We start from the raw sequence: 21,706 nt of genomic DNA, 5'->3' as shown, positions 1-21,706 counted from the left end.
AAATTCTTTCTGCCATTTCTAACCCAGGTTTGGTCACTTCTAACCCTTTTAAGGCCATTTCTTAAAATTTCCATCTTGTTTTGGCCCTTTTCTCACTATGTTTAAGCCACTTTTTTATTTTTCTAACCCATTTTTTCCCGTTTGTCAGCAGCTTTAAGCCATTTGTGACCATTTCTAACACAATTTTGGCCACTTCTAACTAGATTTTAACCCATTTTTAGCCATTTGCAACCCTTATATGTCCAATTCTAACCTGGTTTAAGCCATTTTGTCCATTTCTAAACTATTTTTTCTTCTAACAGTTTTTTTTGCCACTTCAAACACATTTTTGCCCATTTCTTAACCTGGTTTAAGCCTTTTTTCTCCTGTTTCTAACCCATTTTTTCCCCATTTCTACCCTATTTTAAACCATTTTCGTCTATTTCTAAACAATTCGTGGCCATTTCTATCCCAGTTTTGCCCATTTCTTACCAGTTTTAAGCCATTCTTGGCAATTTCTAACCCATCTTTCCCATTTCTAACCCCTTTAAAGCTTTTTTGGGGGCTATTTCTGACCAGTCTGTGGCTGTTTCTGTCCCATATTTATCCACTTCTCCCGCATTGTAAGCCATTTTTGCCCACTTCTAACCCATTTTTACCCATTTCTTGCTTGTTTTAATCCATTTTGGGCCACTTGTGTTCCACTTTGGACCATTTGTAAGGTGTTTTGAAACATTTTTTTCATTTTCTAACCCATGTTTGCCCATTTCTTATCTCATTTTAGGTATGGGACGCCTAAAAAAAGTCACTGAAAGAGACTAAAAGACAAGGACAGCTGAAAAAAACATGAATGAAAAGGAAATAAATAAAACGCGTAAAGAAACTAAAAAGCAAAAAGAGAAGAATGTGATTATAAATCCTTACAAAGCAATAAAAGTCTTAAAGAATCTCGAATAAAAGTTCCCTGATTGCCCCAATATTGCAAACTGTCCCCACTCAGCAGCTGGGGTCCCCGGGGGCTGTCAACGGGGAGGGGAGCGGCCGTTGCTCTCAGCAGCGTGTGCTGCCACCTCGTGTCCAAGCGTCGGTACTGCAGGTGCTGGAGGTGGGGGGGGGGCACGGCGTAGCTCGGGGCACTGCTCGCTGCTGCCATCCTGTGTCCAAAGCTCGGTACTGCAGGTGCTGGAGATGCGGGAGGGGAAGCAAAGGGGTGGCTCAGAGCAAAGGGAGGTGCTGCCCTCCTGTGGCCAAAACTGCGAACTGCACCCCAAGAGTAACCGAAGGTAACCGAGCGGAGCCGAAGCCGACCGAACGGTGGGGGCAGCCGCCATAAGGGACCGGAGTGGCTTCCATGGGGTCTGAGGGGAGCCGACAGCTGCCATTGCTCCCCTGTTAGCCTCCGCTGAGTCCCCTTACCCTCCATTATTCGGCAAGGCAGGGTCCCGCCCCACTTCGGCGGCGCCCCTCCACTCCTCTGACTGGTTGAGGCATCTGTCAATCACTCTTAGTCCCGCCTAACTCCTGGCAACTTTCCACACCGCCCCCCTACTCATCTGATTGGCTGAGATGCCTGTCAATCATTGCTAGTCCCGCCTGGCTCCAGGTCTCCGCCCACACTGATTGGCTGAGGCGCACGTCATGGCACCGAGATCCCCCCTTTTACCCGCCTATAATTCTCATGGCACGCTGACCCCCCCCTTTACCCCCTATAACACTTATGGCATCCAGACCCCCCTAAAGGTAAAGCCCCCTATAACGCTGTTACTGTTTGCTGCAGAAGAAGCCTCCAGTGCCCCTCACACACATGAAACTGATGCCGGCCCAGATGCTGAGGCTGCAGGTCCAGCTCTGCCGCTGCTCACCCCACTCCTGCCCCAGCTTCACCAGCAGCTCCAGCCCTGCTCACCTGGGTGCTAGTTGCCGAGGTGCAGCGCACGGAGGTCCGTGGCGAGGCTGTCCGCTGCCTGGCTCTCCCCCTCATAGGGGTACCCCATGTAGCCACCCTCATCCCTGCAGTACCTGAGGAACCTGCGGGCACAAAGCAAGGGCAGCCGGGGCAGGAGGATGCCCTGGTTCCGCTGCCTGCACTGCTCTCGCCGCCTGCGTAGCACTGGGTATGTCCCAGCATCATCCAGGCACAGCCGGATGGGGCTCACCTCTCCCAGTGTTTGTCCTTGCTAAGCACAGCTGGGTTGCCCACCACGATCAGCAGAGCTTTGGCCCTGGTGATGGCCACGTTGAACCTCTGCAAGGAAACAGCAAGCATTTTACCTGCAGCAGCACCTCGCAGCCTTCTCCCCACTGAGCAGCTCTGGTGTGGTGCTGAGCACCTGGCTCAGCTCTGCCTGTGAATGGGGGGGGGGGGGGGGTGTAAGGGAGAGGGGTCAGCTCCAAGGAACCCCAGGAACCTTGGGGTTCTTGAGGAAGCCCAGCTTGAAGTTCTGGTCGAGCTGGAAGTACTCGCCGCAGCTGCGCACGGTGGAGATAAGGATGATGCGCCGCTCCTGGCCCTGGAACTGCTCCACAGAACCCACCTGGGGGGGGTACAGAGGGGATGAGGGGCTGGGGAGCATCCGGAGTGGTGGGGCAGGGGGGGCTTCCTCTCCCCCAGCTCCCAGGACAGTACCTTCAGCAGGCTGATGTCCGGCAGCGCCCGCAGGACAGGATCCAGGGAGGTGATGGCTTTCCGGATCTTCTCCACCTGAGAGGAGGCACAAAGCACAGGCCAGGTCATGGAGCCATCCTTGTGTGGCGGCCCTGGGGCTGCCCATCCATCCCATGGGGAGGTCTCTGCCCATGCCCTCACCTGCTTCCTATAGGGAGTGATGATGCCAACCTCCTTTGGTGACACACTGGGGCAGCCCCCCTTGCCCCGGCTCTGCAGCAGCTTCTTGAGGTACTCGACCAGCACCTCGATCTCAGTTGTGTTGAAGAACGAGGGGCTCTTGGCCTCCCTCCGGTCTTCCCCGCAAACCCCATGGAAGATGATAGGGAAGCCCTGGAGGTGGAGAGAGTTGGTCTCTGCCCCAACTGCAGCTCGGGGCTCCCCTGTTCCCCTTCCTGCATTTCCCCTCACTTTCTTGGGAAGCTCCTCCCAGTTACGATACAGGCTCCGGACATCGAGCTCATCGCTCTCACAGGCCTTCAGCTCGCTGTCATAGAAGAGCTCATTGGGGATCTTGAGGATGGCCTCATGGGACCTGCGGAGGGAGGACAGTGCCCAGGTGGGTGCCACACAGCCCCGGGCACCATGCACCAGGGACAGGGGATGTGATCCCATCTCCTGCACCAGCCAGGGCACTACAAGGCTCTGGGAAGCCAGAGCCGGTGGTGCACGCACTGAGCAGCCCCATCCCCATGCTGTCCTTATCTCCACCTGTAGTTCCAGAGCAGTTTGGTGACAAACTGTGGGTTGTATCCTCCGCTTGACTTCTCGTACAGGGGGTTGTGCAGCATCAGCCTCTCCAGCAGCGAGGTGCCTGTGCCCAACAAGACCCCATGGCTCCCTGCAAGGCTGCTTCTCCCCGGGAGGCCAGCAGCACTCCCTCCCCTTTCCCTGCTCACCCAAGCCATGCTCAATGGCCAGTGGAGAGGTCAGGACGGGGCCCAGCTGCTGGGGGTCTCCCGCCAGCACCAGCTGCCCCCCATTGGGGTTGGTGTCCTCATCCATGGCAGTCAGGAGCCCTGTGCAGAGGGAGAGCTCAGCAGGGGAAGGGGGATCCCCAGGACTCAGAAGGGTTGGTCCCCAGGACAGCAGCCAGGCACCACTCACCTGCGATGGCGACCACGCTTTCTGGCTCTACAGCCTGGCCACACTCATCAATGAAGACATGGGAGAAATATCCTGGGGGGAAGTTGGCCGACACCAGCCTGGGGAGGAAGTGGAGTGAGGCTGCCTTGGCATCCCCTCGGCATCCCTTCACATCCCGTTGGGATCCCCTCACATCCCCTGGGCATCCCCTCACACCCCCTTTGCCCTCATCCTCCTGCAGACAAGAGGTCCCTGCTGCTGCCCACCTTCTTCTGCACCCCATTGGGCCACCCCCCTTGCAGTCTGGTTGCAAGGCAGCCCGAGAGCTTCCCTGCCATGGGAGGTGGGAACAATCCTAGGTCCTCTGACCTTCCTGCTGTCACCAGTGTGGTGATGAGGATCCGGTAGTGCCTCAGGTGCTCCTTGTTCGGGTACACATAGCAGCTCTGCCCATCATCCCAGTTGCAGCAGGGCTGAAACACAGGGGTTTGGTGGGATCCTGCTCTCTGCAGGGACCACCAACCCAGATGAGCTGGGATGGAGGGGCTGGGATGGAGGGGTTGGAACCTACCCTGATCTCAGCAGGCACCTCCTCATAGTTCCTGGAGCTGGCTAGGAGCCTGTAGATGTGCCGGGGGGCAATGTCCTTGATGAGGCGCTGGCACAGCAGGTCTGCAGCACTGTTGGATGGGGCGCAGGCCAAGATCCGGGCATCCTTGAAGCATGTCCATACCTAGGCGGGAGGAGCGGGTGACAGCACTGAGGTCCATGACCAGTGCTGGACCCAGGCACCAGCCACTCACCTGCTTGATGGCCTCCACCAGAGTCACTGTCTTGCCAGTGCCGGGGGGGCCGAAGACAAGGTACGGGGCTGGCCGGGACATCCCCGTCACGATGTGTGTCACAGCTCTGCACTGCTCCTCGTTTGCCTGCAGCTTGCGGTCGAACCACCTGCGGGAGCAGAGGCAGAGTGGGCTGAGGTCCCATCCCCATCCCTATCCCATCTCCATCCCATCCCACCTCACAGCACTCACCGTGGCTGGAAGGTGCCCGTGAAGAGGGGCTTGTGGCAGGAGACAGAGGGGAAGAGAAGGCTGGACAAGCCACGCTCCATGGCCAGGACTACCGCCCGATGCTGCACCTGCAGCGGCAGCCGGTTGAAGGTGAAGGTCACATCGAACCTCAGGTTGTTCACAAACTTCTTCTGCAGCCTGGGAAGGAGCTGTGTGAGCAGGGCACGGGGATGCTCCCTGCACCCTATCCTGGGCTCTGCCCAGGCCTTTGGCACATCCAAGCAGGGCCCTGCCAGCCCGGACACCACTCACTTGGAGGAGAAGCCCAGCCTGACCTTCTCCAGCTCCACACCGTGCACGTAGCCCTTGTACTGGGTAAGTGGGGAGAGGTGCCGCTCACTGCTCAGGTTGGCAAAGAGGTGATCTCCCTTCAGCACCGATGGGCGGTTCTCAGCCACACCAGGGACCTGCACCCAACGCTGCAGTGATGCCGGCACGCCGGGATACCCAGCACCCCTCCTGCCCCCCAGCTCCCGTACGCACGTCGAGGACCAGCAGTCCCCTGTCCTGCACCATAGGCACGTCCTGCATGTCATAGCGTCGGATGTCCACCTCCATCTGGATCTCCTCGAGGTGCAGCAGCAGCTGGAACTTGTGCTGGTAGTTCCCAGCTTGGAGGGGGGCCTCCAGCAGTGATCTGAGGGCAGTAGGGATGTCACCGTGCCCTGGGGACACCTCAGCCAAGGGGCAGCAGGGGCAGGTGTAGGGATGGGCAGCATTGCCCCCATCCCTCAGCACTCACTGCATGGCAGCCCAACTGGAGCCAGCGCTGCCGCTGGGTCCGAGCAGGATTGTGTCCTTGAGGCTCCTGGGGTACTGATAGGTGCGCAGCGGGATTTCCATCTCCAGTTTGCTTTTCAGGAAGCTGGGTGGAGGGAACAGCACTGCCACAGGGACTGCAGAGCTGGGGTGCCCCCAAGATGCAACCACCCCTCTCCCCACCAAGCGGGGTGTCCCCAGCCCCACCACCAGGGGCCACTGCACAGGGATGAAGCACTGTGCCAGGGTGCTGGGCAGCCTGGTCACAGGGAGCTGAGCCTTGTCCCAGCTGGAGAGCAGGGTTGGCAGCAGGTGACCCCACCACGTACCCATCGGGGGGGATGCCATCCTCGGTGACAACAGTAACAGGGTGCTGGAGGCTGGCCTGGTAAGGCTGGAATGGTGCCGAGGGCCCCAGGTCCTTGGCCAGCTGGCTCTCGGCCACAGCAGCGATGCAGCGCCCGATGCTGAAGGACTCGTGCGGCTCCTTGGTGAACTCGAAGTCCACCACGGCATGGAAGTACCCATTGCAGGAAGCCAGGCACTGTACCTGGATGGGGTATGTGCCGCCTGCGCGGCCAAGAGGTGGGTGCTGGCTCCTGAGTGGGACAGGGCAGGGTGCAGGGGATGGAACCTACCTGGGTGCAGCACCAGTGACTGGCCCTGTGTCACCCCTTGCTCATCAGTGAAGGAGAGCTCCTTCGAGGGCTTGCGTGGCCGGCACCACAGCAGCGTCACAGCCTCAGCTCCGTGGTTCTGCACCACCATGGTGACCGTGTGGCGCTTGCCACGCACCACCAGGAAGCGGATGTGCCCATTGCCCTGGTCGTGCTCCGAGAAGATCTTCACCCCGTGCTTCTCACTGATGAACTCAGCCCTATGGGAAGGCAGGAACAGGTTTTCCAAGTGAGGTAGGGGATCCCCAGGGCATTGCGGGTGTGGGCAGGGTGCTGCTGGTCATACCACTTCTTGGCACGGCTCAGGGGCACTCGAGGACCAGAGCTGGGCTGCTGCCCTGAGGCAGCTGTGGACACCGATGCCTCTGCTTTCCCTCTGGGTCTCCAGTACTGGTCTGCCACCACCACACGCTGCTGTTTCTACAGGGAGGAGCCAGTATCAGCATGGCCCCAGGTGCAGCTCCAGCAAAGGCAGTCCCAGTGTTGCTGCTGCACTGCCCCAGCCCAGGGCATCCCTCACCTTCTTGAATTGCACCAGCTCCCCGCGAACCTGCACTTGGTGGGTCACCTTCAGCGCATACAGGACACAGGAGAAGTTGGGCATTCTTGTTTCGGTCCTGCACAGACAAGGGAGAGGTTTCTGTGTGGGACAGAGCACAACTGGGCTGTGCTCAGCACCAGCAGCCGGGAGGAGGCAAAGTGGGAGCAACAGAAGGTGGAGCAGGGCTGAGGTTGGGTTGAGGAGCACACTATGGCTCCCTGCTGTGCCAGGAGAGGGAGAAGGAATGGGCAGGGACATGTCCCCATTCCCACATCCTGAACAGAGGCTGTCCAGAGGCGTCACCCCCTGCACAGCAGCAGCACAGATGGGAGCTCCAAGGCATGGCTACTGTGCTTCCCAGGTCTCTCTTCCCACATCTGGGCTGAGCCCCAGCTTTGCCAATGATTAACAGTGGTGACACTGGGCAAGGGCCAGCGTGTCCAATGTCAATGGGGTGAGGCAGGCACTGGGGGTCGGGAGCTGTACCCGGGTGGCTGCTGGTGGGGGGCATGCAGCTGGAAAACATCCCAGCACGGCTGTGGTGCAATGGAGGATCTCGGGGGCATGTGGGCTGGTGTGCAGAGGGGCAGCTCTGCCCTTTCTGCTTCCAGATTCTAATGCTGCTTGGTTTAATCCATGCCTGGAGAGAGCATAGCCCGTGTTTAACAGGTCCTGGTGGTCCTCACTGCTCAGAAACCACAAGCTCTTCCATCCCACCAGGCAGGTGATGAAGGAGAGCCCTGAAGACCCCACTGCTCCCCAGCGCTACTGCACACCCGTCTGGAGCTGGCTTCACACCCCATGTGAAGCCCCAGTGATGCTGGCTGCGGACCAGTGATGCTGGCCAGGGGGAACAGGCAATGCTGGGTCTCAGTCCCAGGCAATGCTGCCAAGCGCTCTCACCTGTACCGAAACTCCTGGTTGTAGATGCTCCGCAGCGTGTCCCGCCGCCTCTCCTGCTCCCGGCCCGTGTCCCGCAGGAACTGCACGAACTCATCCCCGCGCAGCCTGGCCTCCACTACGCTGACCCGCGGCATGGCTGAACAGAGCCGAGCCGGGAGGAGGTGCTCAGGGCTGTGCCGGGCTGGCTTGGGCTGGGCTGGAGCTGGCCCCGTAACGGGAAACGAAAGCGAAAGGGGCCGTGCGCGCTGCGGACCCGCCCGCACCGTGCTGGGGGGGGCCGGGAGGGGCAGGATCCTGCCCCATCGCCCCGCATCTTCTGGCGTCCAGCACCCCACGGGGGGGGCTCCTGGCTGCGTGGTCCACACAGGACTGTGGGGATGGCCCAGCCCGGACCCCCGAGGAGTGCACCCCCACCCCATACCCCACAAGGGCACCCCAGAAGTGCAGGGCTGGGGGAGCCGAGTAGTGGGTACCAGAGATCTGGGCTTGTCACTACCCCTGGTCAGTAACATTGGCTGGAGCTGTCCTGGGGGGTGGGAGAAGGAAAGGACTCAAGGTGCTGGCACAGCTGTATCCAATGATGAGGGACAGGAGCTCTATAAATAGGGCAGCAGCAGGAGGTGGTCTCCTGTGCTTTCATCCTCCAGCCTGCCCAGTGAGGATGGTGGTCCCCGACCTGCCCCTGTGAAACAGCTCCAGACCCTGAGGCTGCTCACAGCACTGTCTGTGGCCTGAGTGTGTTAGGGTAAGGGAAGGAGCTAAGACAGGGATGGCTGAGCCTGCTGTAAAGAAGCCTGGTGGGGGAGAAGGGCCAGGAGTGGGCAGGGATTGAGTCACCCTAAAGGATGATTAGCTAAAGACTTGGAGAAGGACAGAGAGATAAAAGTAGTCTTCGGGCTGGAACAGGCGGTGGTGAGCTGCTCACAGTGTAACTAACCCAGAGCTGTGAAAAGCCTTGAGGCAGATAAAAGCTCTGTTGTGTGCACAGCGTTATCTTGGGTCCTGCTTCTGCTCCACATTCTTGGAATTACTGCAGTGCTTGTCTGGATGAGATCATGGCCACAGAGCACAGCACCTTTGATGCCTGTCCACTCAATCTTTTATCTTTGGGCACTGCAGGCAGAGAGGTGACTCTTCTACAAACACTGTCCACTGGAGCATTGGCCTTGAGCACCTCTTTTCTTGGTGGCATGCAGCACCTCAGAAAGAGATGGTCCTGTTTCACTCAGCACAGCATGCAACCCACTGCCAGTGTTTCATGAGCTGAGGAAGATGCTCTAGGTGTTCCCATGATGAGTGGAACAACCACATTTGCTGCTCTCCCTCATGCACAGGGCTTCAATCAGTGCTCTTTCAATTGGAAAGTTCTCAGCCCTGCAGCTCCCTGGCCTGTGTGCCAAGGTGGGAGCATCACCTGTGGGTCTGCACACAACACCAGCCCCTATTTCAAGACTGGTGCCTGTAGATCTGCCTCCAGCAGGAGCTAACAGAAGCAAAACCAGGAAAGACCAGACATAGATGGCTTTAAAACAAAGACCAGTGTATTTTCACTAGACTACTGGATACAGAGGGTGCCTGGAGGATGAAAAGGTCAGTTTCAACAGCAAATACAAATATATTTTATTTAGACAAAACTTCTCACAAAGGATAGACTCATCTATTTTGTGATAGTACTGTGCAAAACCTGAAGTGTAATGCACAGGCAACCCCATCCCTATCTTCCCAATCCATTTGTGTATTCAAACCCAGGAAGACACTAGCCAGTTTAAAAACCACAGCTGCAGGAAGGCCCAGTGATAACCAAGTGCAAACAAAGCAAAGCAAGCTCACCAAAGGTTTAATTTTGCAGTGAGCACATGTTCTGAGTTCTGACTAAAGGCAGACGCATGCTTCTTCAGCCTCCCCTTACAGAGAAATTGGTAGGACTGCTGTTTTTGCTTTTACAGGGTAGAAGCAACAGAGCAAACACTGGGAGAGCAAGAGATTAATTCAAAAATCCCCTTTAAGATAATAAGAAACTGGCCATGATGGAGACAAAATGGATTTTTTCTCTCACTTTGGTGCAACTTTATTTATTTTGTACACTATCCATCCATACACCTGTGATACAAATTCTAGGAACCTGCCACAAAGCATTGAAGCACAACATACCTATTGTTCTGTAGACACTTGCATCTTTTAATCACCATCCAGCCTACATGGATCAACAGTGATTCAACACAGGAGCTTGTAGCTCTGTAAAAAATGCAGATGCCTGATAACCGTACACACACAGGGGAGGGGAGAGCAAAAACGTTCACTTTTAGGGAACATGGCTCAAATCTTCAGGTTAAAAACCCACTAATTGTGTCCCTGGAAGAGCTGGCTGTATGGAGGGGGGGTTCTGTAAAGGGTCTTGTAAACTCATCTGATATAGTACAACCTAAGCCTGCAGGTTTTTGCTCTGTGGAGGTCAGGCTACACGAGGACTCGCTGTTTCTTGCATTTACTGTATCTTGCAGCATAGCGCTGGGGGCTGTTGGCAGATTTGACAAACTTACTGGAGTACCTGGAGTGCTATACACGGGTGAGTGGAATGCTCTGCACCCTCAGCTGTATTTATAATAGGGCTTTTCCAGCTAGGAAGTTTTCCAACCAGTGATTGAAAACAGCTACACTTCTGAGCCATGAAATGTGGCTTAATTAAAACAACCTATCAGTAAATGTAGTCACAACAGGAAGTTTATGCAGCAGGAAACACAAAACACAAAGACAATGCTATTTGTTCCACAGTTCTCTCTGAGTCTAGAAAACCTGTTAACTTTGAAAGCCCTAGAAAAATGCTGCACTGGTTTAGAAACCATCTACTTGGCATAGGACCACATTTGTTTTTGCACACAAACATTTCCTCATCTCCCCATTCCTGCGTTAAGCGTTCTGCATCTCTTTGCCAATCTTGTAGCTGAGGATTTTGTTCCAGTCGATCTTGGTGCGGGTGACAGGAAGCTGCCGGCGCAAGGCTTTGAAAGTGGTGTCTGACATCGTCTGGTAGTTTTCGCTGATTGCTGTCTGCAAAGGCAAGTAGTGACAGCAGTAGTAAGATAATCAGTGAAAGCACGACTGTAAAGTCCACAACCCTGTTCTATGAGGTTAAGACATACAACAGTCGCTGGTGTGTGTAAAGAAAAGGGTCTCTATAAACTCCCCTTATAAACCTAATGGTATCTCCTTTGGTGTTTCACTCAGTTACCGGTACTGAGTCTCTTTATACATAAGCTGTATAGACAACAGAAAAAGCTGTGACACAAATTTCCTCTTCAGTTTATTTAATTATCCCAGAGGAAGATTCTTAGACTTGCCCATTCCTTTTCCATGCTTGTTCCAGGCATCATTTGTAGCCATTTAGAATAACCCCAAGCAAACTTGAGTCTTAATTACAAATAGCCTTAAAATTTATTATTTAAACAAATACTACTGCCCTTTCCTAAGTAATTCTTACAACCAATACCAGATTCAGCCAGAGACAGAATTAAAGGTCAGTTTTCCATGTTTCCATTAGCTTCAAACGGAGACTGGCATGATTCCATTATAGGTGGGTGGTACTAGATAATCTTTAAGGCCTCTTCCAACCTAAGTCATTCTGTGATTCTATGATGCTTATAAAACCACCACCAATCTTACCTGGTACTCGTTTTCTGCATTTTCTATTATCTTAATAAATTCCTTGGCTGTCTGGACATCACTCTACAGAGGGGAAAAAGAAATTTCTATGTTTAAGAGCACCTTACAGAAGCTACATGTTTTTCTTCTCAAATGACAGGCTGAGTATAGATGAAGTGGATCACTTCAGTAGCTTCTGCCTCATGTTGAGGTTCAAGAGAGGGGGTTGGAACTAGATGACCTTAAGGTCCTTTCCAACCCTACCTATTCTATGATTCCATGTACTGGCTAGAGCCTGTGCTACAAACTGGAGCAGTACTGCACCCTAGCGAGCAGAAGGGAAGTAGACCTTCATGGTATAGATAGGGATTTCAGGACTGTTGCTCCCCACAGTGTACTAAGGACCTATTTTCCCTTAGTATACTGCTCTTACTGTTCACACAGTTGCACTTAGAAAAGCACATTTTGGCCTCTTGAACTGAATCTTGTAGGATAAGCTTTCCAATAGAGACTCCTAATACAGTCTAAGCAATTGAGAATGTTTCCCATCTGACTCTAAACACTATAACTATGCTGACTAGTCACCCTAAAATTATATCACTCTCAAATCAAGAGAATGTGGTCATGAAATGTTTAAGGAATAAAATAGTTGTTTTATCATAAACCCAGTCTTTTAGCATACTTACTGAAACCTGTACAGAGTCCTGGATATCTTTATGACTAACCAGTTGAACATTGCCATCTTCATAATAGTGAACCTGAACAGAGAAACAAAATGCAGGTTATCATTAACACTCATTTTACAGTCCCTAGAGCCCCCAATGCTACCAGAATGGCACAACAGCATTGTTGTGCTAGTCTTCTCTGCTTACGTGAAGACTAAAAGCACGATGGATTTTCTAAAAGGTTTCATTCTTTGTCAAGACTGTTCAAGATTATGTTAATGCAGTAAATGCCTAGAGTTGAAATAAGAGCAATTATAAAAGAATTCACGGTATAGATTTTAGCCCTATAAAGTGAAGCAGAGTTGGAGGCCTATAGGATAATGCTATATAATAAGCCACAGGCCAGACTGTAGATGACATCTGAAACACTAGATTTAATTTCTTGAATTGTAGAGTGTAATAGCATCTTGACTGGAGAAGGACATCTTGGCTACACTTCAGCATCTCATTCTGAGTCAAATGCATTTGTGTCAAAGAAGCACAATGCAGCTTTTTTCTGCTGCTTTCAGAAAAATTAACCCACCTGGATTTTGAGCACTGCAGCCACTTGAGCCATTGGTGGTGTGATGGTAAACTTCCATTCTGATCTCCAACGACCATTCCTAACACAAGCAAAGTATGAAAACCGTTTCCAAAAAGCTCAGACAACAAAAAGAACCAAACTAACCAAAGCAAATTGTTTCTGCTGTCAGCTTATGACCAATATTTCAGTGCCTTACATGGCACTGAATTAAGTTTCTGAAGCACAGACTTGCTCAGGTAGCTCTGGAATATGTAAGGAGGTATCTGCCTGCCACTGCTAAATCCTTTCTCTCTGGATATGTCACTGAGCCACACTGAAAGCTTTAGGGAAGTGCCAAGGGGGCTGCAAGGAAAAGAGACTACAGAATGAGAGAAGAACTTTGGAAGCCCAAGACTATATGTTCTTCAGACTGTGTCAGAAAACATAGAGGATGGGTTTGCTTGAGGACTAGTAAAGGAAGAAAATACACTATATTGAAATAGTCTTACCAGAAGTTTTTAGGCTGGAACTGGTGGCTCTCAATACAGGCAATAATTGTCTGCTGCCCATCTATAGATTTACCATAAACCTGTGTTTAGAAAAAAGTGTTAAAAAGGCCCAAGAGCAGAGGAAAGCCATTCTTTACTTTTGTTCTTGGCAGCAGTGTGGAGGCTTGCTACTGTGGTATTGCACTGGGAACATGTATGACTAATGGCATTGTGCAACACCTTCACATGTGCAAATAATGCCTCCTTTTACTTAACTAGAGGTGTTCAGGTGGTTGGTAGTCATGACTATGAGGAAAAAAGATCTAATAGTGTGTGCAATCAAAATAGTTGCACCCTCTTTGGAACTTCTTATTCCAAAGTTGGTGAAAACACTTGTGAGGCTGGAAAATTACAACAGCATTGCCCAGCACAAAGCACCTGACATGGAACAATGAGCTTTCAGGGAAAGATGGATACTCAACAGTACAGAAGCCATTGGGGTAATGATCTTTCACATAAGCTCTCAATGCACTGTCACAGGCATCTCTCCACTGCTTTAAAGCCGATTCCGTGTCCTCAGGCTGGGGGTCACTTGCTTCTTTCCTTAAATGATCAAACTTAAAAGAAAGTTTGTTTCTTGGGTCTAAAAATCTGCCGTTGCCCAGATCACCATGTTCTGTGATTAAGACCTGTAAAAGAAGTTGAAATTAAGATATACTTACACTGCTGTAAATGTGATGCTTGGTGTTTTTCTGTATTAGAATAGGTATCAATGTTTCCATAGACTCTTTCTTTGAGCTATAATACTACTTAAAGAACCAAGGATTTCCAGTAATAATTTCAACTAAGAGTAGCTTAGTGAGGCTGAAGTTAAACTCTGCTCTTCACAGTAATACTGCGCTTAAGTCTTCTCTTCCAAAAATGGCTATATTATAATAATGTGTAAGTTCAGGCTGAAGTTGGGCATCCTCGCAGTACAAAGAGGTGGTTTTGCTTTTGAAGTTATTTTTGCTGTTTTCCTTTCTCATTTCTAAAGGAATAAAAAAATTTTACTCTGGGATTTACCATTTGTTGTCATATTCCATGTTTCAATAGCTCTCCTTCTGGTGAAGAAGGATATAGAGATGTGGCTATTTCTAATATACACCAAATAAAGTACACAGCAAAGTAGCACTGTACCTCCCCTCTCCTTTGCCTTATTCACCATAATTCTCTGGCTTCCCAAATATTGATTTTTGAGGTTTTGCAGGCTGTTCTGTAACTTTCTCTTGTCAAAGATATTTCTATGGACAGCCCTCTTAAATACTTGACTCCCATAAACATATCTGGGAGAGCAGAAAAGCTATGGAGGCACCTGGCTTGGTGAACAGACCAGATGTATTTTGTACAGTAGCTGGGAATGGGTTAAAAACACAGAAAATGGATCTATTACTGCTTGTCAGTAGGAGCCGTAAGCAGGCAGCAACATAAGGATTTGCAAGTGAGCTTTAAATAAACAATAATCTTTAATTGTTCATACTCCTATTTAATAGCATTCAGCAAGGAGCTTTATTTAAGGGACGATGAATTAGTTACTGGGTAGTATCAGACAATGCTTTAGAAGAACATTTTACTTATGCTGCTTCTATAAGAACAAAAGGTTGGTAACAGAATGATGTGGGGAGAGGAGAAGAGGTAGTAACTTCTAAGTAGAATGAAGCTAGCCAACAGCTTGATGAAACATTTTTATTGGGTTTGCACAGTGTAGTAAGACAAACCTCAACTGCACAGAGTCTTCCCTTACCTGATCATCATACCCTTCTATCTTCACCGGAGTGAACTGATCCATGTTATACTGTGCAAATGCACTGTAAGAATTAAAAGAACATGAACTTTAGCCGTACATGCACATTTATTTGACTACAGTTAAATGTACAATCAAAAGTAGTACATGGCATGATTTATATTATAGAAAATTTCAACTCAGCTTAGCAAATAATACACATGAGCACTTTTAAAGGATTTTTCAATACCTTTTATTAAAAATAGCTATAAAACCCCAGGTCTGAAGCCAGGTTTCTTTTAGTGATCAGGAAAGAACAGAGTTCAAAAGTGGAACAGCAGGCAGCCTGGGGGAACATGAGCAGGCCAAAACAGGAACACCCCAGCTTCCATTCAGACAGCAGCAAGGTAAGCAAATGAGTAGACTAATATTCACAACAATCTTCTTATGCAAAGACCTGCTGAGTGACATGTCACATAGCTTGCAGTAAGATCTTAGCCTCAAAAAGCTTGTGTGCAATAATCTTTAAACACCTTCTGATGAGACTGTGTAAGTAAACAAGGTATTTTGAAAGCTTTTTTTTTAGGGCAGTTCTTTTTCTAAACCTTAACTAAGGATTACTCAGTATTGCAGGCTCCACTTGCTTTCCAAATCACGCTTCAGCAAGATCAGACATTCCTGCTGCTGCAGAGTTAAAACTTCTTGGCAAAGTGCCTTCCTGTCAGTTTTCTATGGCCTCTACAGTATAAATTCTGACTTAGGGCTTTAAAAAGAATCATCTATGCCTTTCATTATGTATTTTGTTGGGAGGATAAGGAATTACGGAAGATTGCGCTCAATAAAACAACTAGATGGCTTTGTCACAAATTGATGGGTGTAAGAAAACATGCATCTCTGATGGTAATTTGACTAGTGTTTGAAATATTAGTACTTACTGTGCTGCTCCTTCCCTGAGAAGATTGTCATTGCTGAGCAGTAACCGGACATCTGGAGAACAGAGAGTTCAGGTTATTGGGGTTTTAATCAAATGTTTCTCTTCATGCATTTCATTTCCAACTCGGCAAATACAAACATTAAAATGATCACACCATTTCATTAACCATGTGTAGTCACAGGATGACAGCATGCATTTCCCTCACCACTTCTTAACCTTAAAAGCACTATATTGTGACAGAGCCTTAGACTCTTATAATACATGAAATGTGAAGAAAACACCACCAATCGTTCTACCTTCTTTACTTACCATTGAACACTTCATTGAATTCTCCAGGGGGTGCATGAGTGATGAATTTTGCAGCTATACGCACCTACAGAGAAGCAGAAAAGGACAAAAGGTAATTTACTGAGTTCATACATTCTGCAGCCTACACTGAAGCAATTCATCATCAGTGTCATAGAAGTGCCAGATTGAGGGAGATTTTTAATGTAATGTAGCAGAATAATTGTAAATGTACTCAGGAAGAAGCTCAAACTTAACACAGGCACCTGTGAACTGTAATCAGCTAAATGGCAAGATATACAAAGAATAAGAAACCACTGGAGTAAAACTGTAATTGTAACTAGATGGTAACTTACAGCACAACCTCAGAGCTAAGGAGTGCTTGACGCATCACAGAATCCCAGAGTGGTTTATGTAGGAAGGGACCTTAAAGCTCACCCAGTTTCAAACCCCTGCCATGGGCAGGGACACCTTCCACTGGAGCAGCTGCTCCAAGCCCCTGTGTCCAACCTGGCCTTGAGCACTGCCAGGGATGGGGCAGCCACAGCTTCTCTGGGCACCCTGTGCCAGCGCCTCAGCACCTTCACAGGAAAGAGCTTGTGCCTAAGAGCTCATCTCAGTCTCCCCTCTGGTAGGTTCAAGCCATTCCCCTTGGCTTGTCCCTACAGGTCCTTGTCCAAAGCCCCTCTCCAGGCTTCCTGTAGCCCCTTTAGGCACTGGAGCTGCTCTCAGGTCTCCCCTTCAGGAGCCTTCCTTTCTCCAGGCTGCCCCAGACCAGCTCTCTCAGCCTGGCTCCAGAGCAGTGGCTCCAGAGCAGTTGCTCCAGCCCTCACAGCATTCTCCATGGCCTTCTCTGGCCTTGCTCCAACAGCTCCATGTTCTTATGCTGGAGGCCCAAAAGCTGGATCAGGACTGCAGGTGGGTCTCACCAGAACAGAGCACAATCCCCTCCTTGACTGGTCACACAGTCTGCTCATGCTCTGGGGATGCAGCCCACATCAGGGTTGTAGGTTTTGGCTGGAAGTACTTTCTGCTGGGTCATGGGGAGCTTCTCATCACATAAACCCCCAAGTGCTTCTCCTCAGGCCTGTCTCAATCTGGTCTCCACCCAGCCTGTATTTCTGCTTGGGACTGCCCCAACCCATGCGCAGCACCTTGCACTTGGAGAACCTTACAGCTTGTATTGCAGGACACTGTGATTCCCTGTGATGCAACTTGTTTGTTGCTGATGACTGGCTGAACGAGATGCCACAGCTTCACAGCAAAGAGCGTGTGAAGTAGCACAGGCTGATCCCTCTAGAAATGGAGCAGTAAATTAATTACATCAACTGCCATGGCACTGCTTCCACAGCTAATTATGCCCCATGGACTTTGAAAAGCCATGTATGTGCTCAGCATGCAGAAGGTGCTATGGAGATGCAAGGTAAAAAGCTGGGAACCGGCAGAAATGGGCAAGGAAAAGCGCCAAAATGAACCAGAAGAGTCACATAAGAGCCTCCAAGTGAAAGCATTCAAATTTGAGAAGGTCTTGGGGTTGGTTTTTGTGATCCTCTAAGGCTGTCTTGGTCACTCCTAACCCTGAGCAGCAGACACACCATTTGTGCCATTCTGTGGCATGTTACTCCTCCCATCTTGTAGTGGTTTCTTGGAAACTGTTCTGTAGCTCAGCCATGAAGTGTCAGAGTAATGAAGGAACTCAGGGATGTGAAGCTGTGAGTGATATGATAAATAACTGAAAAGGCCAAATGTAAGGAAAACACCCGAATGTCTGCAACCCTTGAAGTTGGAACAGAAAAAAACCCATTCTCTTCTAAAAAGTAATAAACCTGCACTGTGCTCTGAAATCCAGTATACATGTCTTGCACTGATAGAATTTAGGTGGTCTAGAAACTGATTCTGCTGAAACTAGTGAGTTTATGGTTTTCATGATCAAATCTTTTATGGTTTTTACAGGCCCAAAAGGAACAGACTCATCTTGGAAGGCTTGAAACAGGAAATGTCACAAATTAAAACTCTCCCTTGGAAAGATAAAAGTCACATTTCCTTCCATAAGCACAGCCATTTATTGAAGGTGACTGCAGAACAGTGCTCATTACAACTCTGGTTCCTTTTTCTACTTTTCATTCCGAGCAGTAAACCAAAAGGAGTGTGCATATAACCATCCTTTTCAGCTGAATTATGCCAGAGCTGAACATAACTTGCTTTTCTCAACTGTACTCCCTGGTTTAATTCTACATTGTTGTTTGTATTGTTTGTCACATAATGATTTAAAGCAAGCCATGAAAGGAAATAAATAACACCTTCCCAAACAAAGGGTACATTGCCTTACTCCAACAGTGTTGAGTAACAGCTCTGCCTTAACTGGACTGAGCATCTATTATCTTCATGCTTTAAGTAATTCTGCAATACAAATGAAACCCTAAAAGGACTAGTGTAGTTGCTGCAATACAGAATGGCACACTACTTTCTCCTAACTTTCTGCTTTTAGATAAGGTTTGTGAGTATCCAGTGATCCTAAAAATGTAGCTCTTGCTGTTTGAAAGTTTTTGCTATCTACAGAACTGTAACAAGGAGAGATTGCTGTCACAGTCTTGTTACATTTCACTATCAGATATTTGAAAGGTGATGAAGATAATATGTAAGTAACTAAGAGAGATGCTCCTGCTTTATATTCTCTGTGGCCTTTGCTGAGAGCCAGCCCAGAATAGCTGAGAGGCTTATGAAATGACACAATGTGCTTTTCTAAGGAAAGCATGAATGGAAGCACTAGCACAGGTGTGTCCCTGTGCTGAAGTGTGGCACTGTGCTAAAGCACTTCATGCTGTGATGCCTGTCAGTGGGGGATTGCACTAGAATACATCCTGCAAATTAACTCTCCAAATGAACAGATTCTTTTCTATGAGATGCTTCAACATATGGCAAAATAAGGCCCCTAAAAAGCCATAAAATTTAGTATTTTATGAATTTATGCATCAATGTTGTGGCTGCAGAATTGTATTGTACATGGAACCCTCATAAAAGGGACACTGTTTTAATAATCTTTTAGATCAATGGATTCTCATAAACAGATCCTTGTGAAAAAATAGGGAAAAAAACCCCAAAATAAATATTACAGGAGATTTTTAGTCCTCCACAAGCTCTTTTTCCTTGGAAGGATGAACAAAATTAAGCCAATAGAGAAAGGAGCCTGCATTTCAATCAAATACTATTACAAAACCAGCCATCCAACAAAGAAAATGCTGCAAGTGAACGGCGTTCACTTTTCTAAGGGATCCTTGGCCCTGTCTCTTGTATGGAGCAACAAAATCACAGAATCCTGGAATGGTCTGGGTTGGAAGGGACCTTAAAGCTCATCCAGTTCCAACCCCCTGCCACAGGCAGGGACACCTTCTACCACAGCAAGTTGCTCCAAGCCCTATCCAACCTTAAATACAAAGCATTTAAATCAAACTATTGAAGTCAGGAGTGGAGCGTAGGAAACAGGCTGTGGAGTAATTAATTCTAAATGTCAAGCATTCGAACTGTAGTTGGTTTTGAGACTTGTTTTGTTTCAAAGTGGTGTCAGCACAGTAACAGGATGTTCATTTGCAGAAGCACCAAAACAAGACTTCTGCAAGCTGACCTACTTCCTGGCCAGTGCTGCCATTTCAGGTGCTGTGCACCATGCCAACACAACTCGCTTCCTGCTGCTGAAATGGTGAAAATGGCTGTGAGAAGCTGCTCAGCCATGAGTGGAACTGGCAAAATGGCAGCACAATGAACTTAAGTAGACAACAGGGCACGCTGCAGAAGACCTTAAACCAAAATGGATCCCTTAACTTACCTAAAATACAGAGAATAAAGAAGTGAGGCTTTGGGAGGAGTGCAACGAATTAATTTTGTTTATATTGAAGCACTGGTAAACTCAGACTTAAAAAAGGAACTGTATATAAAAGGTCTAGACCTATCTATATCTAAATGGTTATGGAATGGATCCTATAGTAAATCTTCACTGCATGTTTCTTTTCCTGATTCTGTATCCTTTTCTACCCATGCTAGGCATAGAGCTGCTTCAAATTGAATTTAGGTTGCCTGAGCCAGGACACGTAATAGAATGTAAACTCCGATTTCAAGTGAAATCCCATCTACTCTGCCAGATACAGCACTTGGGAGACGTGTAGTTCTGAAAAGCCACTTCTTGAAGCACACCTCTTCCTTGCAAGTGCTTTGAAAGAGCTGCAAATTTCAGGTGAATGCAGCAAAAGGGAGGAAAACCCCACCCAGTGACCCCAAGTCCTTGCACCACCGGCTCTCAGTCCCAGAGTAAATCCCTAGCAAGCTTCAGTTTTGTTTTCATTTTCACATCAGATGCAATTGTATCAGTTCAAGTGAAATTCAGCCAATGTCAGGGGAAAATAGTTTATACATCACTGGATAGATCTCAGTTACGTGCTAAAGGCCAGATGAATTCCGTTCTGGAATTCTTGTTTCCAACAATGCTCATGCCATCTAAAATATTAACTAAAGGATGAGTTGCACCTTTAAAGCTCTGCTTGATTCACAATGAATGTCATTGTAATAAAGCTGAAATAGGCAGTTTAAGGGAAAAATGAAAGCAACCTCCAAACTTGCAAGATCCTTGAAGATCCATGAGCTTAATACCTCCTCCCCAACATTAAGAAACAAAGCAAAAACCTACATGTAATATTTTTATGATGTAAGGAACAGTAACAGTGGATTTTTTAACTACTGTTGTAGGCAACTAGAGTTACCTGGCAGAAAAGGCGAGTCTCATGTGTTAAATGGCATCAGTGCTACCTGTTCAATTCTTCCATCCCTGTTTGCTTCTGCTCAGTCCCTCAGTAACAGTGATTAGTGGGGGACTTGCAGTTGCAGTGGAATGGTTGGACTTGATTTTACAGCCCTTTTCCAGCCTGGCTGATTCTGTGATTCTATTGCATCCAGTACAATTTGTAGGATCAACATCAAAGTTACTGTCAGTAGCTGAGGCAAGCAGAAAACACGAAGACACGCTCTGAAGGCATTCTGAAGCCCAATAGGTTGCACAGCACCTTCTTAAGACGCCGCTAACCTTGTTGACCAGCGAAGAGCAAACGGAAGACCAAAAAATGCATTTCCACACACAAAGACACGCCGAGCCACCTCAGCTGCACCGAAACAAACCGAAAAGCAAAGCGTTGCTCTGGTAAGTAACTGCTGATCCCCGGCCGCCGGCCCCTCACTACAGCACCAGCGGCCCGGCAGGGCTCGGGGGCCCGTCCGCACGAAGGCGGTGGGAGACCGGGCCACAGGCCAGCATACCGGGAACGGGTGAGCCTCCTCACCACCCCCCACCCACTACCCTCCTGCGGGTGTTGCGGGGAAAACGGCACCATCCCGATGTGGAGCAGCGGCCCCTTGCCTACCTTCTCCTCATCCGACACCCGGTCTTCGAAGTCCGCCATTTTGGCAGCTCTGGGCCCGGCCCCGCGCGGAGCATGCCGGGAGCGGCGGACCGCGCGCCGCCGCCGGGCTGGCCCGGAAGCGCGCTCAGCGCCATGTTAGCTCCGGGCAGACGCCGCGGTGGCGGCCATTGCAGGAGCGGGCGGACCGGGAAGGGCCGCACCGGCGGAGCCGCCGGCAGTGGCAGCCGCGGAGCTCCGCGGGGCTCCCGGGGCCGCTCGAGTCTCGCCGCGCCGGTGCAGGAGC

General features: G+C 49.5%; 2 protein-coding genes across 3 annotated transcripts; both read right to left on the bottom strand.

Moving 5' to 3' along the window:
• Positions 1-863: 863 nt before the first annotated feature.
• On the bottom strand, positions 864-7,868 carry MOV10 (Mov10 RNA helicase). 2 transcript variants are annotated; one of them, XM_034069769.1, is made up of 22 exons: positions 7,684-7,868; positions 6,760-6,856; positions 6,526-6,659; positions 6,201-6,439; positions 5,892-6,132; positions 5,546-5,668; positions 5,287-5,440; positions 5,056-5,210; positions 4,765-4,941; positions 4,534-4,681; positions 4,302-4,463; positions 4,100-4,203; positions 3,752-3,849; positions 3,544-3,663; positions 3,356-3,458; positions 3,056-3,179; positions 2,786-2,977; positions 2,606-2,680; positions 2,388-2,513; positions 2,136-2,224; positions 1,886-2,007; positions 864-1,078 (listed from the first exon to the last, which is right to left on the bottom strand). In XM_034069769.1, exons 1-21 carry the CDS (start codon positions 7,815-7,817, stop codon positions 1,893-1,895), a joined length of 2,910 nt encoding a protein of 969 aa, XP_033925660.1. In that variant the 5' UTR covers positions 7,818-7,868; the 3' UTR covers positions 864-1,078; positions 1,886-1,892. The 2 variants fall into 2 exon arrangements, with proteins under 2 accessions (XP_033925660.1, XP_033925659.1); XM_034069768.1 differs by lacking the exon at positions 864-1,078 and adding an exon at positions 1,107-1,161.
• A 1,852-nt stretch (positions 7,869-9,720) lies between these two features.
• Positions 9,721-21,579, bottom strand: CAPZA1 (capping actin protein of muscle Z-line subunit alpha 1). Its single transcript, XM_005142819.4, has 10 exons — positions 21,424-21,579; positions 16,043-16,106; positions 15,735-15,786; positions 14,821-14,884; positions 13,520-13,726; positions 13,059-13,138; positions 12,571-12,649; positions 12,009-12,080; positions 11,344-11,406; positions 9,721-10,731 (listed from the first exon to the last, which is right to left on the bottom strand). The coding sequence occupies exons 1-10, from the start codon at positions 21,460-21,462 to the stop codon at positions 10,591-10,593; spliced, it is 861 nt and encodes a 286-aa protein (XP_005142876.1). The 5' UTR covers positions 21,463-21,579; the 3' UTR covers positions 9,721-10,590.
• Positions 21,580-21,706: the final 127 nt, after the last annotated feature.

The sequence above is a fragment of the Melopsittacus undulatus genome, chromosome 16, assembly GCF_012275295.1.
Source record: "Melopsittacus undulatus isolate bMelUnd1 chromosome 16, bMelUnd1.mat.Z, whole genome shotgun sequence".
Classification (NCBI taxonomy): Eukaryota; Metazoa; Chordata; class Aves; order Psittaciformes; family Psittaculidae; genus Melopsittacus; species Melopsittacus undulatus.
This window is presented reverse-complemented; position numbering and strand designations above follow the sequence as displayed.